Source organism: Manacus candei, unplaced genomic scaffold, assembly GCF_025592945.1.
Source record: "Manacus candei isolate 608988 ecotype Guabito, Panama unplaced genomic scaffold, ASM2559294v1 h1tg000050l, whole genome shotgun sequence".
NCBI lineage: Eukaryota > Metazoa > Chordata > Aves > Passeriformes > Pipridae > Manacus > Manacus candei.
In genome coordinates, this window is record NW_026138098.1 from 15514135 (window position 1) to 15531384 (window position 17250).

General features: G+C 35.0%; 1 protein-coding gene across 1 annotated transcript in view; it reads left to right on the forward strand.

Moving 5' to 3' along the window:
* The window catches only part of ADGRA1 (adhesion G protein-coupled receptor A1), a 261633-nt gene that overhangs the window by 84596 nt on the left and 159787 nt on the right, over window positions 1–17250 (forward strand). Inside the window, exons 3-4 of the mRNA XM_051800658.1 lie at window positions 10487–10558; window positions 14168–14239. Coding sequence (XP_051656618.1) covers window positions 10487–10558; window positions 14168–14239 — 144 coding nt within the window. The remainder of the gene's footprint in view (window positions 1–10486; window positions 10559–14167; window positions 14240–17250) is intronic.

A 17250-nucleotide genomic window follows, 5' to 3' on the forward strand; every position in this document is an offset into this window, starting at 1 on the left:
TTCATCTGATGTTTTATATAGTGATGTCATTAAGATAACACATGATTTGTTTCAGATGCTGTCATCCTTTAAGAAGATGTAGCAAGTGCAGGTTTATAAATACGTGTTAAACTAGCCATTGCAAAGCCTCTTTGCTGCCACCAACCTTTCTTCCTTAATAATCCAGCTCTTCCAGAGCTCTAACGTTACTGGAAGGTATTAACAGGGCTGTTAATACCTAACTGCTTGGCTTTTCTGTCCCCTTCATGCCTGTATGAGGTTTTGAGGAATAAACTGAATTATTTGTGACAGGGAATAGCTGGGTCCCTAGACTTACTTAGGAAGACTGTGGAAACAAAGCACTGTTTCTGAGGTCCCCTGAGGGAGAGGCAATGTGATGAAAGTAGGATAAGAGGTTCCATGAAGTAAGGTATGAGTAAATAAGCTGGGAAAAGAAGTTTTATTACTTTATGTGGTGAGAAGGATAGATAAGGAAATGATACCTAGCTGAACAAAACATGCTAACAGCATCCAGCAGTAATGGTCTCCAACAATAACATACTTCTTCTTTCCCTGCATCCTTTTTTTGTGTTTCCTTTCCTGTTTCCTCCATTTTTTGGTCTACTTTCAGGGCTTGAAGACCTGTGGGTGTTCCTGTGGCCTCAGCTGTTATTGTGCGTTATTATGTCTGTGTTGATTTTTGTTGGTTTTTTTTTTCAATAATCTTTGAATATTCTAAGGCTGGATAGTTGATACTTTTATATAAACAAAAAATTTATTTTAAAAACTGTAATTTTGTCTGAAACACTAGTGAACAAAGCATGGAAATAGTTGAATAAGAACATTCAAATGCAACCAACAAGGACAACTCATAAAGTATGTGCCAGCTTCTTATTATTTATAGTAGAATAGATTTTGTCTTGAAATTAACATTGGCAGTTCTGAGATAGAAGAAAAAAAAATTTTTAGTTTCTTTAAAATAATTTTTACTTGAAAATCTCAACATATGCATTGTATAGCATCTAAAGTATATGGCAGTGAGACTAAAGAATGGGTAGAAATTGTGCATTCACATAGAACCTTTGGTCTTCTTTTTCAGCCTTGTAGTTTTCTCTATGAATCATCTGTATTTTATATGAAATTTTAGCAAAAAGTATTTTAAAATTTCTGACAAGTACCTGCAGAAAAGTGCAAATGTAAAAACTGCACTGAAAATACTCAAGGAAATTCTGCAGAGAGCTGAAGAGATCACATATTAACCCTCATTTCTGCAGAAGACAATTCTGCATGCCTTCTTATTAGCACACTTGGTTGGTTTTTAAAAAACTTAAATTTGTCTAAGTTATTACCAAAGACCCAGTTTATATAAAACAGAGGCTTCTGGGCAAGGATTCTCAGACCAGTCTTCCAGCAAGATTTAATTCCTTTGAGCTAAACTGCTTATAGGCAATTCTTCCCTGTCATCCTTAAACTACTTCTTATTGGCAATTTAAAGTGACAGGATATCTATGCAATTAATGTTCCCTTTAACACTGGCTGAATTAAATGTTCAAATGGTTTTGATTTTTTATTTTTTTTCTCCCTCCTTTCCTGGAAAGGCTTCCTGCTCTGTGTGGTGCTGGAAAGTATCAGCATTGCCATATTCCCAGGTAAATAGGAAAAACACCTTTGAATATGCTCGTTCCTGGAGATGGATGAAATTTACTGCAGTGTTGCCCTGTCCATCTCCCATCATGAGTTAAATAATCACTGCAGGTCCCTCGCAATTCAGTATATAATCAGTGACTATGTTCTTTGTGATATCATCAATGAAGATTCTTACTCTTTTAATGAGACTATGTAGAAATAGTAAGCAGGCAGAAAGATTAAGTCGCTCCTTGACATTTTTAATTGAGTCACCTTGGGTTTAGAAGTGTTCTGCTTCTGTATTATGAAAACAGTGCAATGAAATAAATGTTATAGGAAAGATGATTCATATTTTCTTCATCTACACTGAATAATTATCTTAGTTTTGATTCAAAAATTAATCTGCGTGCCATCTGCAGGTACTTATATTTCCTTTAGAGCTCAGAATTCTTTCCTCTTTTCTTTGGATATTTTAAGTCATGGAAGAAAATATTTTCCTTAAGTTCAAATTGAAATTCAGTAAAGAATCACTTGTAGTTTTTCAAGTTAATATTGATATAGTAACAGAAAAAAATCAAACATTTCCTTTAAAAAAACCTCACCCAAAAATCCATTATATGATGGTTTGGATATTTTAAGATTCTCATAGCTAACAAAACACATTTTCATTACCCTGGTACCTCTTATAAATTGGTATAAAAATGCAAATCTCTGTATTTTATTCTGAAAAATTAATTCAGATGCCCTTCTGAAAATTCTGGATAAATTTTCAGTATTTAATTTTCAAAACTGTTATACAGTGATTCCAGAATTTGAAATCTGACCTAAGAATGTTGAGTCCACATTGCTGGAAATCTGTAACAGGCAAATAAGTACAGTCTTAGAATATGAACTAGCAACTTGACACTGGAGTTCAAACCGTTCTCAGTAGAAAGTATGTTTTATCCACTTCCTAAGTGTCTGGTTCACATTTTGTTTGGTCTGTGTGTTTCATTTAAAAATTAAACAAAATGCAGTTGAGGATAATTTTTTCCCTATTTTTTCACTTTTTTTACAGGTTTCTCACAGGCTGTAATTAAGTTCTGAACTGATTTTTTTTTCTTTTTTATTTCCTTCCCCCAACAGTTAGCCTTTTTTCAAGAGAAGTGGAGCACATGTCAAGAAGCCTAACCCATGCTGAACTGCCTTCTAGGCATAAATACAGAGAAGTCCCAATAGGTGTAGAAATTAAGGAATCCTTTGGCTCTTTTCAGCCACCAGAGGTTTCTGTGCTCCTCATGTCTTTACATAGTTATGGATAGACACAAGCTCTGCTATTGTAATCCATGTAATACCAAATCTGTCACTGTACACCAAGGCATGATTGCCAACACATAAGGAGGTATTTTCTGCTGGCACTGCAGAGCTGCCTGCAAAGCTGTGAACACTGAAATCCACTTTATCTGCTTCTCTCAGTATTTATTTCTTCTGACCTTTCAGTCTTGTTTTAGGCCCATGCAGCTGATCCAAGGGACTCCTCCTGCTGGGTGACACAGCCACTCCATCTTCACTCCCCAGGTTACAACTGCCAAGCATTTTTCACCTACATAACCAAGACCTAACGTGATCCTACCATATATCTCTGGGTCTGTGGCATTTTCCGGGAAAAGAAAACATATAGGAACAGTTGTGTGTGTTTGGAATTGGAATATTTTGCTGAATTTTTGTTTCTTAAAAATATACCAAAGAATCTGGAAAGTGTAGATGATTTTTCTTTATTAGAAAATGCATTTAATTTTGAGCTATGAGTAACAAAATGCTGAAGTAGAGGCAGGTACCAAACATCTTTGCGTCCTCATTCCATGTTCTGATTGGTCAGTGCTATATTTAGGATTACACTTGAGTTTATACTGCATACATTAATCCATTAAAATATTACTTTCTATTATATACATGTATAAAAATGTATCAACAAAAAATTTGCAATGCAAGTCTATCCTGCTTTACTAAGCTTTTTATTCACTTTTTCTTATTTGACATACTGCTCCTTCCCTTCAAATACCCTGAGCCTTACATTCTTGCTCTGTGACTGTTACCATTAAAATGAATTAACTTAGAACATTCTATGCATCCTATGGGATACTTTGAGCAAGCAAACTGCAATAAAGCCTGTCTCTGTTTTGTTTCAGCCGCTGTTATTGGCACTTTGTTTAACATTTTTAGGCATGTTCCTAAATAATAAATAACTGCCAAATTGCCACAGCACGTTTGATGTGAATGAATCATCATCCTTAAATTAAAAACCAAAAATGTGATGACCTTTCAGTTGTTCGTATGTCATTATTTCCATCAACTGACTGATTTGAAACTTCCGATCATTCATTAGTACCTTGAATGGACAGCACTTACTTTTTGTTTAGTCCTTAGGGTCTTTTGTTTTAGGTAATCCAATCAGTAATGGCTTGGATTAAAAAAGGGAAATCAAAGGAAAATGCATCATCAACATGCTAAACAAACAAAAGACCTGTAGCCTCTGTGTCTGCAAAGGCAGACCATTATTGGACAATTATTGTCCATGTTTGTATGCATGTTTAATATGTTTATTATCTACAAAGACTTTTATCTTTATCTCTTGAAGCTTAACTGTGATGCAACCGTAACTTTCCTGATTCTGGAAAGTAGGTTAAATATCCACTCTCATCATTAAAAAAACCCCAACAAGATAACAAATGAGCTCTGGAGTCCCATGGGAGCACTTTAGTTACTGATGATGATGCCAGGTAGTCGTTATTACTTAACTTGCCTGCTTCATGATCCATGGTGTTTGATCAGCAGTGCATTCACTAATAATGGAGATGAAAATGAGTCTTGATAATATCCATGCTACCAAAGTACAATGAGTTACTGACTCCTGTATAGATGGGTACATTAGAAATATCTTCAAAACAAATTTTACCAATATTACCTTAATTCTTGGTTCCTATATCCAGGAGTGTCAGGGTTGGCATTAACTATTGTCTTTCATCACTGGTTATGCCTCCTTCCTACTGCAGTGTTTATAGTCTTCTTCAAATGTCTCGAATCTGCATTCATTTCTTGGGCAAAGATGACATTTAGTTGTTTAGCTGTCATATTTCACATGAGAAAGAAGTGAAAGACATGACCTTATTTTTCTTCTTTTTCTTTTTTTTTTTTTTTTTGGCTGTTGTTGTTTCATAGTAGTATGCAAAATGTGGAAAGTCAGTCATATTTCGTTGGGATTTGGCATCTGCTCAACAACTGATTGCTCTTCTCAGAGCTTTTTTGGAAAGTTTGCAGCACCATAATGACAGCTTTCTAAACACAGATGTCCTCTTGGTACAACCTATAATTTTTTATGAAAGATGTATCGATGTCAGGAATTTGAACGGAGTACTGGAATTAGTTGAACATTCTTGTTATGAATATGAGTTCAAAATATCTACAGTACGTATATTGTAAGTTGGAGGGAGAATATGCAGTGTCTGAAGGCAAAGATGTTAGTACAAAACATCAGAATGTAGTTTAAGATAAATTGATTCTTTTGTTAATGGACTGTCTATATTTTAGTGATTTTTTTCCCCCCGCTATGTTTTATATTGTGTAAGTTCATATTGTGGACTTGAAGCATCAAGAATCTCAAGAACACATTTAGATAATCAGGGATTTGACCACAGAAGATTTCTAATAGCTGAGAGGCTTGGAGTAGTTGTTAAATGTACTTGTAATGTCCCATTAGTAGCCTCTTCCTCTTGTTTCATTTACCTCTCAACTAAGCCATCAGGAAGTGAATACTTCATACACAGATTTCCCCTCCTTAAGGCAGCTATTTTTGTTAATGTTTCTCTTAAATTATTGTGATACTTAGATTCCTCAAGTGTTTTTACCTATGGGCCTATTATTTGCATATACATACAAATTGCCTACATACATGTAAGAAGACAGCGCTTAATGGCTATTATATGTAATTTATGTAAGTTTAGACTTGCAGGTGAAAAGGAAAGTCTCCTCTCTTAACTGACTGTAACTATTTGATATTGCTTTTTAATAATAACGTGGGCCATTCTACATTGTTCTTCTACCTATTAAGGTCAAGATCAAAGTATCATGCAGCGAGTTTATGTCGCGACTGTAATGAAATTAGGGAAAATATATTTCAATAAATATTGTCCCATTTTATTTTTTTGCAGCTGTGCAGCCTGGATATAAGTGCTGCAGTTGCTACGAACGTAGCTAACTTTATGTAGCTTCCATCTATCTGTACTTGTACATGGCACTTGGTTTTGATTTATTTTCAGGTCACGCCACTAGATATATACACCCACACCACTAATGACACGTCATTCAGATTCAGAATAGATGCTTTAAAGTTAGAATGCTGCATCAGAAATGATGCAAAACCATAACTGTTAGTTAGAAAATGCTTTCTTTTTGGACTTCAGCTGGGTTACGCTGTGGTCATTCAATATTATGGTAGTGGGGTTCTTTTTCTCTCTTACTTCTGGTTGGTGATAAAATCACTTGTATGGTATATGTGCATGTGTGTGGCCCAGGCTGGGCTGCTGTTTGGCATGCCTTGGATCATGACCTTTTGCCAAACCTCAGGAGTAGCTCTTGGGGAAAAAATGTAAACATACAACCAAATTTACTCTGGTTTCTTTATTTAGCTCAGTACAAGTTAATGCTCATTGCTAAAAGGCTTCAATATGACAAACTCTTTCCTAAGTCAGAAAATGGGAGAAGCTAATTTAATATCTTAATTATAGTAATTTTGTAAAAAAATACAAATGGGAGGGAAGCAAGTGGATTCTCGTAATGTAGAGGTAAGAATTTCAGCTGTTTAACAATTGTGATAATTTTATTTATTCATTTTAATCACATTAAATGATGTCTTCAAGGATGACAAGGAAGAAAATACCTGTTTTGTTAGGCCAGAATTATATGGAAATATTATGGAATAATACTAATTACTAAGAAAGTGCCAGAATTGTGGATAGTGTAATCATCTACAATTTTCTGAGAATGTCTGTACTAAAATGACCTATCTAATTTAAGTGTAATTTCCAAAATAAGGAGACCAGATGTCTTGTTTGTGAAAGTGTAAGTGATGGACACTTTTCCTTGTAATGGAAATGTCTGTCTTCTACTAACATTAAACTGGCCTTTTTTCTTCCTGTAGATGTAAGTTTAGGATTACGCTGGTTTTTCCTGTGTGGTTGCGAGTTATGGGGAAATAGAGCAGAGTTTCCATAAACTAGAACATAGAGGATTTCAGTAAATAGAAGGCCTTTTGTCTACTTGGTTATTTTGAGTGGCATTAAAACTCACCTGTCAACAGTTTGCCACTCATACTGACTATTCTGTATTTTTTCTGAGCTCTTACCACTGTTGCCTGTAAGAGCTGACCACTTTGCTTGATTTTAACTTGCAGAGAATTTAGATGAGTTATCAGTTAACACAGAATGTGTGTAATTGATATAAAGATTAATTATTAAAACTGTCAGTTTCCCCTGCAGAAAATATGGATATTTGCATATGAACTATGCCTCTGAAGTGGTTTTCAAATGTGTCCCAGTGTAAAGCTTAAGATAAATCAGCATAGATCCAAAGGATTTATAGAATTAGGTTGGGATTTATACTTTGTTTGTTTGTCTTTTAAGAATACAGCTAGCTGTTGCCATGACTAGAACAGTATCCTTCCAGTCTTTTTCACGTGAACTCACTTCTGAAAGTTAAAGAACTTCCTTCAACCTGAGTAGTTACATATTTAACATACTGTACAAGCAAAAGAAGTAGACCGAAATGTTTAATATTGGATATTTGAATGTTAAAAAAACCCCAAAGTTTTGACTCACCCACAGAGTAAAAATCCTAAATCATCAAAGGAAAAAATACTCATGTAGATCAACTTTTGCCAAACAAAGACTTGTCCTTGTGAGTTGATGTGACTCTGGATAAAAGGATGCATAAGTTTTGTATTAGGCAGTTTTGTTTATGATAAGGTGTGTAAAATTCACAATTAAAGGAATTGTCACATCTTCTTGAGCAGATGAAGGAAGAAGAGAGATGAATCTAGTAGCTGCTGCTGGTACTGGGGAACTAAGATGAAAATTTTTGACCACAAAATAAAAAAACACTAAAGCTTCTTCCAATTCTTAGAGTGTTTTCATAATAACAAACAACAAACATTAAATCATACTGTCACTTTCATCCAAATTCAGTAGAAGGGAAGGGGCCAAGGCAAGGAAGAAAACTGCTTTGCCTGCATTAGAGAATAGGCAGAAGGGCAGAATGCCTTCAGAAAGATGGCCAGAGGCCATAATTCCTCTCTCTATTAAGTGGTTTTGTGCTTTGCCAGGTAAGAATCAGTGCAAGCACCAACCTTGATGTCTGTGTTTCTGCCTCTGTTTCACTTAGACATATGCCTAAAATTAGTCATGGACTGTGCAGCTTTCTTATGAGTGCTCAAATCACCATCAAGTTCCTTGTCCAAACTCTGTCCCTTTCTGGCACTTTTAATTGTCTCCTGAACTTTGCTTTTTTCCTCCCCTCCTGTGTTCCACCTTTCCTCCCATTGCCTCTGTCTCATATAATAGGTTTAATGAGACTATGGGGAATTTCATGGGCTCTGACTTGCACCCTCTCCCAGGCAGTACAGGTATATTTATCCCTGTACTGCACAGTAGCAGGGAAAAGGAAGCACTTCTGGGGGCTCTTTTTTACTAGCTTAGCAACAAGTGAGGAATGGATGTTGTGGCTCCAGGAGATAGGAATGATCTCTACCATGTAATGAATATGCTTTAAGTGCTGATATATGCATACAGTCATGCATGACTGTTTAAAAGTTACATCAGTACTGGGCAACTGTAATAGTTGGTGCATTTTTAATGTGTACTTGTAATAGCTATTGTATTTATGTTGGACTGAGATTAGTATATTTTATTGAGTTCATTTGCATAATGAACAGATATTGTTTATTAGTGAAAAAGGCAACTAAAAAAAGGAACTTTGAAATATGTAGAACAAGCTAAGCTAAGAACAGTAAGAAACGAAACCACTGATTTTGAGGCATGCGTGGCTAAAACATTTTCTACTATGTTTCATAGCTTTATGAATGCTAATAACTTACATTTAAGTTACTTATCAGAGGGACTCTTAATAAGTAAACCTACATGCTTTGCAATACTTACATTTTATAAAGCCTCCAAACTTAACCTATTGTTTGATTTTAATTTTTCTACCTTTATCCCAGTCCTTTGTTTTTTTCAATAACATCACAAGATCAGTTGCAACAAGCAGTCACAATGACAGCACTACCTAGAGCAAGCGGAAACATAGAAATGATAATCTAAAATTATTGAACAAATGACGTTGCCATTTACCATACCTGTATATCATACCTTGCTGATTATGCAGCATAAAGTTTGAGCTGAGTAAATGTTAACTGATTACCTTGAATCTAGTTTGAAGGTAGGATTTTACAGCTTAGGCAACTAAATATATTTTGTAAACTGAGCAGATATTCCATTTTTTTCCCTATCAAAATTTCAGTCTTGATCTCTTATGTATTTTATAGGTCTATATTTATTATATATAGATAATTATTTTATTATTATATTTATTATTAAGACAGAAGGTCTTCTACATAAATAATCAGAATGAATTATCACCTTCTTAAAGACTCTTAATGTTGCATATTGCAAGCTGAAAGCTGAACTTGACCGTTAAAAAGTCTGACTCATATTAGGGACAAATCACTCATGATCATGACTGAAATGAAGTGGATGTGAGACACAACTTTTTGGAACTGTATTCAACAGATCTGCAAAAATGACTAGAAAAGTACAGAAGTATTTATTTATGATTTTGCCTTTGAAATTAGAATATATCCCACCGTGAACTAAACATTTGGGATGAAATCTTGCCCTATTCAGGGCAATCACAGCTAGTGGAACCAGGTTTTCACCTTTTCATTTTATCTGCAGTGAAATAAAAAGTCATAAATAAGCTGACTCCTGTGGCTGTTCATACAATCCATATTCTGGTAGAGTTGAGCTGTAATTCCTGGAAGTGGCCAGTCTGAGAAACAACACCAGTATTAGTGTGCATCAGTTGTTCGCTATGAATTGCAAATTCTCAGAAGATGAACACTGACTCTACAAGAATTTACAGCATTTGTCTCCTAAGCCTGCTAATCCAGTTGCACTGAAGGCATTTCCTTGGGGTTCATATCACACAAGTCTTGAGACAATTCAGTAGTAAATCTCTGTGGGGACTGAGCTGAGAGCATGTCATGGCCCCAAGCTCTGTGTCAAGAGCACATGAGATTACTAATGCTAGTGAAATATTCTTTATCTGTGAATCAGCAAGTGCAAAATGAAACTCCTATCTGCCAAATAAAAGAAACTGCTTGTATTTCAGAACAGAAATCTGACCCGTTTGTCTCCTATGACAACTGCTTTGCCTACATTAGGTGGAAATGAGAAATTTATTAAGTGCAACGTTCGCAGCACAGTGAATAAGCAAACTAAAAGGCTCTTACTTTGCTGACTGACTATTTCATTCACTCATTGATTAAAACATTTCTCCTTTGGCGAGAATGGCTGGTAAGCTTATTTTGTAAAATATAAATAGGAGAAGAAGAATTAAAACAAGCAGGTTTTTTTTAAACATCTAATCTTAACCATCTTACTTGGAAAAATATGTTTTTATAAACTGCAAGTGATTTAGTGTTTTTGATGCTACTATTCAAAAGAAGTTAATTCCTAGTTTTAGCTAAGACAAATAAAGGTTAGAATCGCATTGCATTTCATACTCATCAGGTATAACAGTGGTAAAATAGGTGAAGTGATAATTAACTGCATCTCCTATTATGTCTCTCTAGAGATCTGAAGAATAATCTGATCAGCACAATTGAACCAGGGGCCTTCTATGGACTTTCAGAACTGAAGCGCCTGTAAGTATTAATTCCATTTGAATTATTCTGAAAATTGTGTTTGTATCGACATTTCTATCCTTGGGCAACTCAAATATGCCACCAAGCAATAATCGCATAAAGACACTGGCTGTAAAATAGAAAATCACACAGTCTGCTTTTTGCATTTACCATACCTTTTTCTTCTTCTTTCCCTTCTTTTTTCCATTTTCTCTTCTTTTTTACCTTTTCCCATTCAAAGTCATCAGTTTGTTCTCCAATAAATGTCCTGGCAAGTACATCTATGGAGGTAAAAAACACACCTAGTTATCGATTTAGCAGACAATATATCGCTATAGACGTTAATCAGAAATAACACTAAGCAGTTTAGATGTGTGTAAACAGTGGTTTGTGCTACACTAAATTTTTTCAATATGTAAGGTCTACTTTACTTTTATCATAGACCAGGTCTACAAAATAAATTACTAGAGGGGCAACTTTGTCATACTTTAGAAGTTGTCTACCATTTTCCATACTTCTCACCTTGGCTTTGCTTGGTATTTTTTATTTTTATCACGATTTTCTAGGGAAACAAGAACTTATGTAGTATATTCCCTGTCCATCATTTTTGTGTTTCTCTCTCATAGTACTTTTGGGAGCACTGGCTAATTTTTAAACTACAGCTGGGCTTTTTTTTTTTTTTAACGAGGACTACAGACCCTCCTTAGTTCTACTTGGCCTAGGGGAAAGTGAGATGAACCCTTTTTTAATTGTAATTTTCCAAGTGACAAAATCCAAATATCTGTGCACTGGCTAACTAGGCATCAGCACATGCCAGACATTTTCCTAGCCATCATGTCTGCCGTTTGAATGTCTGATGAGAAAACCTATGAGAAAACAGGGATTATTTTAGTGGGATGGGAAGATTTAGATGAGAAGGAGAAGGAATGCAAATCCACAGAAAAAATAAATTTACAAATCCTTCTGATTTTTCAGTGTGCAGGTAAATTCCCTAACCACTGTGTGCTGGGAGCACTGCACATCCCAAGTAAAAGTTTCCACCTCTGATGATAACAGTAGCAGTGTTTTGTTACACCAGCCTCTCAGCTTTAATGTGTTCAGGTAGAAAGCCAGTTGCATAATAATGATGAAGTCGGAGTAGCATATACATTTTTAATACAAAGGAAAACCTTTGGACTGAATCTTTCTTGCTCACTCTGTGTACAAGGATAACGATGAAATGGAATGATCAAAATGAGTGCTAATTGTTGCTTTGGCCGCACATTCTAATAACACAACCCTGACCTCTTGTGGGAAAACCAGGAAACCTGTGCAAGTGGTGGGCTGCACATCCACAGACTGCACAGGGGGCAGCTTTAGGTCATCCAGGAGAGATGAGTCAAGGGAGATGAAGTCATCAGGCATTGGAAAAGAGAGAATAGACTCTTCAGCACAGTAGGAATGGCGACGTTGAGTTTTGTCATGTTAGATCTCAGTGTGGAACTGTTGGGTAGGAGGCAGTTGAGCAAAAGGAATAATTAGTGTAAACTCCTGTTGAATGTGAATACAGTAATTACTTTAAGACTGTACTTTACATTCACATCTTCTTATTTCCCGTGTAAAAAGTAAATGATGTTGAAAGCAGAAGCTGACGTAACATGGGCAACTGCAACAGATAGGGCTATGGCAAGTCATAGAAGGCTGTCAAAATATTCTGTGAATGGAGAACTGTTACAATTTGTATTTGAATGACAAACTGAATTTTAGCCAGGGTTTGTTCAAAAAGGTACACAGAAAATTGATGAAAACTGAAAATTTATGAAGCACTAAAATTACGGCACTTGGTTATTCAACATAGGACAGTTCTCTTTTCTCTAACATCAACCTTACAAGTCAGCATTAGTAAGTTAAATGTCTTACTCCTGAAAATGAACACCAGCTTTGTACATTATGAATTCAATTATGTCTAATGTAACATGTATTAGTCTGGAGGAATGTGTAGTAAGCTACCTTTTCGTTTTGCTAATGTGTTTTTTAGAAAACATGTTTTACAATACAGAGATACCAGCTGCTGCCATGTTGTGAAAAATAACAGTCATTGAAGTAAACTTTGAGAAAAGGGTATTTTTCCTTTCACTTTGTTAAAAATACCACTTTGTGCCACACTTAGAGAAATATGCACCTGTATTCATTAGTTCAGACAAAATCTACTTTTGCTACCCAAATTATGCCCCACGTTGTGATGCAATTCTTCCATACATGTTCAGAATTTGCTTAGGCAGAAGAAAACCATTACCCAATTAAGAATTCTGGGTAGGTTCTTTTCTACATCTTCTAATAGAAAGATGTATATATACACCTCTATATAGGTATGTATGTTTGTCTTAAACTTGCATTTTTAGATTTCCTATGTAGCTTTTATTAGGAGAACTTAAAGAATAATGCTAATATGCAATTATTGCACTATATTGTATCCTCACTATTTTTTCAGCTGTTCCCTACTTAATATCCTTGGCAGGCATTTAAGAAATATTTTCATTCTAATGTGATGTTTCATCATATAATTGTACAACAGTGTGTTCTTTGTCTGATAGAAGAAGAATTTGTAGTGAACGCTAAAGAGATTGCCTTCACATTCCAGCTAATTGGATATGTCTCCATGAAGGCAGTAACTGGATTTGTCAAACTGCCACCTTTATTCTCCCATTTGATACCTTTAGTGTTTTCATGTATCAGTAGAAAAATATGAAATCCACACAATGTAATAAAGGAGTTGGAAGACTACTACTGATTCTAAAAGAAAAAAATATATTCAGACCAATTTTAAAACTTTTTTGGCTATATGATCACTTAAAATCCTTACTACAACTATTTAAAAAGACCTCTGTACTTCCTAAGGATGAAAATTTTGGTCAAGGTTGAAAAACAAATACATAAAAATAAAAAACTAGTTCAGAATGCACCAAGGGGCATTATTCATGTTGCTACCATAATATAATTGTTCATACCTGTCTTTGTCTCCTTCCTATAAGCGTCCTGTATACTATGTTGCATGTATGGCTTATGCAGAAAACATTCCTTCACTTTCTGCAGATGAAAGTTATGGAATGTAATGTCTTTTACTGTTTGTGCTCCCAGAAAACCAGAGTATTGCTCTTAGAAGAGCTTGCCAAGTGCTTATCAAAACTGACCTTCTCTGTAGTTCAAATATTAACTGCCTTCTGGTTTCTGTGATTTCTTCAGCAAGAGAGGATGCTGTAAATGAGATGAAACATTAGTAAACAGTAAAAATACATCAATTTTGACTGAATATCACATGTAACAAGATACATGGTATTTTTCCTAAGTAAAAAAACAGGTGCTAATAACTTTGAGAAAGAAAATTCAGTGTTTTTGTAATAGTTTTTTGCATTTATTTGTTACGTATATAAAATCCCATTTTTATTAGATGTTGCAGTATGTGGAATATTGTTCAATAATGTTAATATAGAAGTTGTTATATCTATTTAATTATGTTACATTATGGGAAAAGGTTTTATTTCTCATTCATCTCTAACTCCTTAAATATTAAAAATAAAGATGCTGTGATTATGTAGGTGTGTATATGAATAAGACAGATTTAATATTTCACGGTCTTTTTGTTTGTTTCAGGGATCTTTCAAATAACAGAATTGGTTGCCTAACACCAGAAATGTTTGTTGGACTTAACAATCTTCACAAACTGTGAGTATAATACCACTTCTGTTTTAAACAGAAGAAATCTAAACTGTCACATGACTGACCTGAGTTTAGTTGGCAATAAAATTTCATTACAAAGAAGTTATAAGTTTTGTACTAAAAAGCGACTCTCCTGAGCCTTTGATTGTGATGAATTGATATTTTAAAGATATTTTCTCTATTTCAATTGTAAAATCTATCAGAACTCCAAGGAATTAAGTTTCATTTTCACATTGAAAAGAGACTGAACATGATATGTCTGTTTGCATGTATTTCTGTTTGTATGTCTTGGAAACACAAGTAGACAAATGAACCTTGTACTAGTTAAAAAGGATATACTGCTTGTTCTATCCATTACAGATCAGTTGGCATTTAAAAACTTTTTTCCCCTGAAGTGTATTACATCAAAAAATAAACATTTACTCAGAAAAAAAAAATGAAGTACCAAATAAACTTGGAATATCAGGGTAGTTCAAACTGCTTTCGAAATACCCATCTTAGACTGGCTGCTTAAGGTGTTGTGTTGTAAATTTCATTTTTTAAAGTACTTTTTGAGTCATTAATCTGTCAAGTGATGCAAGGGAGAAAACCCAAAGATGTTTTGGGATTATAGTGCATAATGCCATGAGAAGATCTGCTCAGTAGCATTTAAAAAAAATAAAAAAAAGAGTATTATTAAAGGAAGAGAGAGCAAATTGGAAAACATCTGTCATACTACCAGAAAAAAGTAAGGACCTGCATTTTTAATACCATGGGCAGTTCCAGTGTGCTCATCTTAGAAAGATGACCAAAACTAGAAAGGGTTCAGAGAAGGTCAAAAGGAATGGCCAAAGGTCCAGTACAGCATAGGCAAGTACTATAAATAAGTAAGTTGACTGCAGATGTCTTGGAAGGAAGGATCCTGTTTTAAATGGACATTTGACCTGGCCCAGAAGGGCTCTCTGTCTTCATTCAGATCTATCTTCATTCCTGAATGAGAAATAAATTCCTATATGCATCATAGTGTGTGACAAATCTCATACTTTATTTTCTTCTTCTCCAGCCAGTTCTGGCTTTTCCTTGGACAAACAGGGAAATCTTTCTAGAAAGATATGCCATGAGGTCAAGATGACACCAGGTAAAAGGCTGAAATCTGGCATGCTTACTGATCACATTAATGAGAGTAACTATGCCAAGTCTCCTCTGAGGAAAACAAATGAGAACAGATGATGGGAAGAGCCTTGATAGCATGTGATGAACAGGTGCAGACTGGCCCTTTTTCACTCATCTGTTGAGGGTTTCTGGTGCCTCCTTTTGTTGTGCACAGTGAACATGACTGTGACTATATAGCTAGATTACCTTAAAAGGTATGTTTAATTCAAAATGGTGAGGTCACATTATTAAATGAAAGGTGTTTCTAGGTGGTAGGAACAAACTGAATGGAAACTGTTGAAATTCATGCTCTCTTAGAAAGGTCTGAAAATTCCATTTGTAAATCTTTCAGACTCTTAGAAGTGAATTAGAAGTTCAATACAGAACATCAGTCTTTTGATAGCAAAGAACAGAAATGCATTCCCAGCGAGTGCACAACATTTGTTCTGTGACAGTGTTTGGCTGTACTATTCCTTTTCTCTGAAGACCGGGAAAGAATGTGGCAGTATCCACATCCTTCAGTGATGCCAGAGATGTTGGAAAAAGGCACAATATGCAGGCTGACTGCCCATAGTTACTGGGCTGATCAAACCACACCATTACAGTTTCTTTTTGTACAGATTTGCCATATCTCTGCTCATTCTAGTAGCTTGTAACCTTTCCTGGCATTAGCAAATTTTTTCTGAGCTGTGAGAACCAGAGAAAGACTCACCATTTCCCTCTGCACATTAACACTGTATTTTCTTGCATCTAGTCTTTTTGTGTTATCCTAAATATATTTATTTTTTCCTCAGGATGGGTCTAACTTTCATTTCCAAATGGGTGTAGATCCAGAGCTTCCTGTATTGTTTTTCTTCTGAGGCCCCAGTTTAAAGCAGAAATCTGAATTAGACCTTTCTTAAGTATAGTTCCCAAGTGACAATCTTGTTACATTTTTCAGTTTGAATAATGTTTTTTAATGAAATTACTAGTCCTCTCGTTTTTGAGAAGGTTCATCTCTTCTTATTCTCCTAACATTGGCAAAACCTTGTTTTTGTTATTACCAGATTTCGTGTTCACATTCTCTTAATTTTGTGAGGCAGAGTCTCTGGTGAAAGCACTAAATAGAATCACTCAGAAAACCATTTCTGCAGAGCACCAGTAATGTCTCACTCCTGTCCCTTCTATCTTGTCCATTATCTTACCGTGTCTTGCAGTAAATGCACTTAACGCCAGGTTCTTCACGCTTTTCTGGGTATTATGTCCATGCATCAGTGTTAAAAATGATGATTCTGGTATTTGGAGACGTGTTAGTCTGACCTCTTTGTATTTTGTGTGGTAACTGAGTGAGTTTTGAAAGAAAGAAAAATGGGAAAAAAATTTGGCAAATCAGAAATTGGTAAAAAATTCATATGCATCTATTGACAGTGTATCATGTAACAGATCACTAATGAAAAAGATCACTAATTTTCTAGACAAGTTAAATTATGTCTTGGTTTTCATATAGATCTAGCATGATGCTGCATAATCAGGAGAAAATCATTAACAGTTATGCTGGTGTTCTCATATCAGTGGAATTAACCTTGAAGGCCCCTAGTTTCCCCAGGTGTTTTTTGATTTTAACTAGTTCTGAAGATCAGTAGTCATACTATAGGTGGTCTTGGGAAATACATTTTCCACAATTTAGTGTATGTTTCTCTCATAAATCATATAATCCAAATGACCAACCTTACTGAAAAGAATACAGAATGGTAGTAATGTGATATATTTAGGCTATATATCCTATCTACTCTTTATTAATCTCTTAGTTATAATATTGTAGTATTATTGAAATATCTTTTGCACCCTGTCTTAGCATACTTTCCAAATTCCAACTTCAATGCTTCCCATCATTTTGCTAAGCTTTT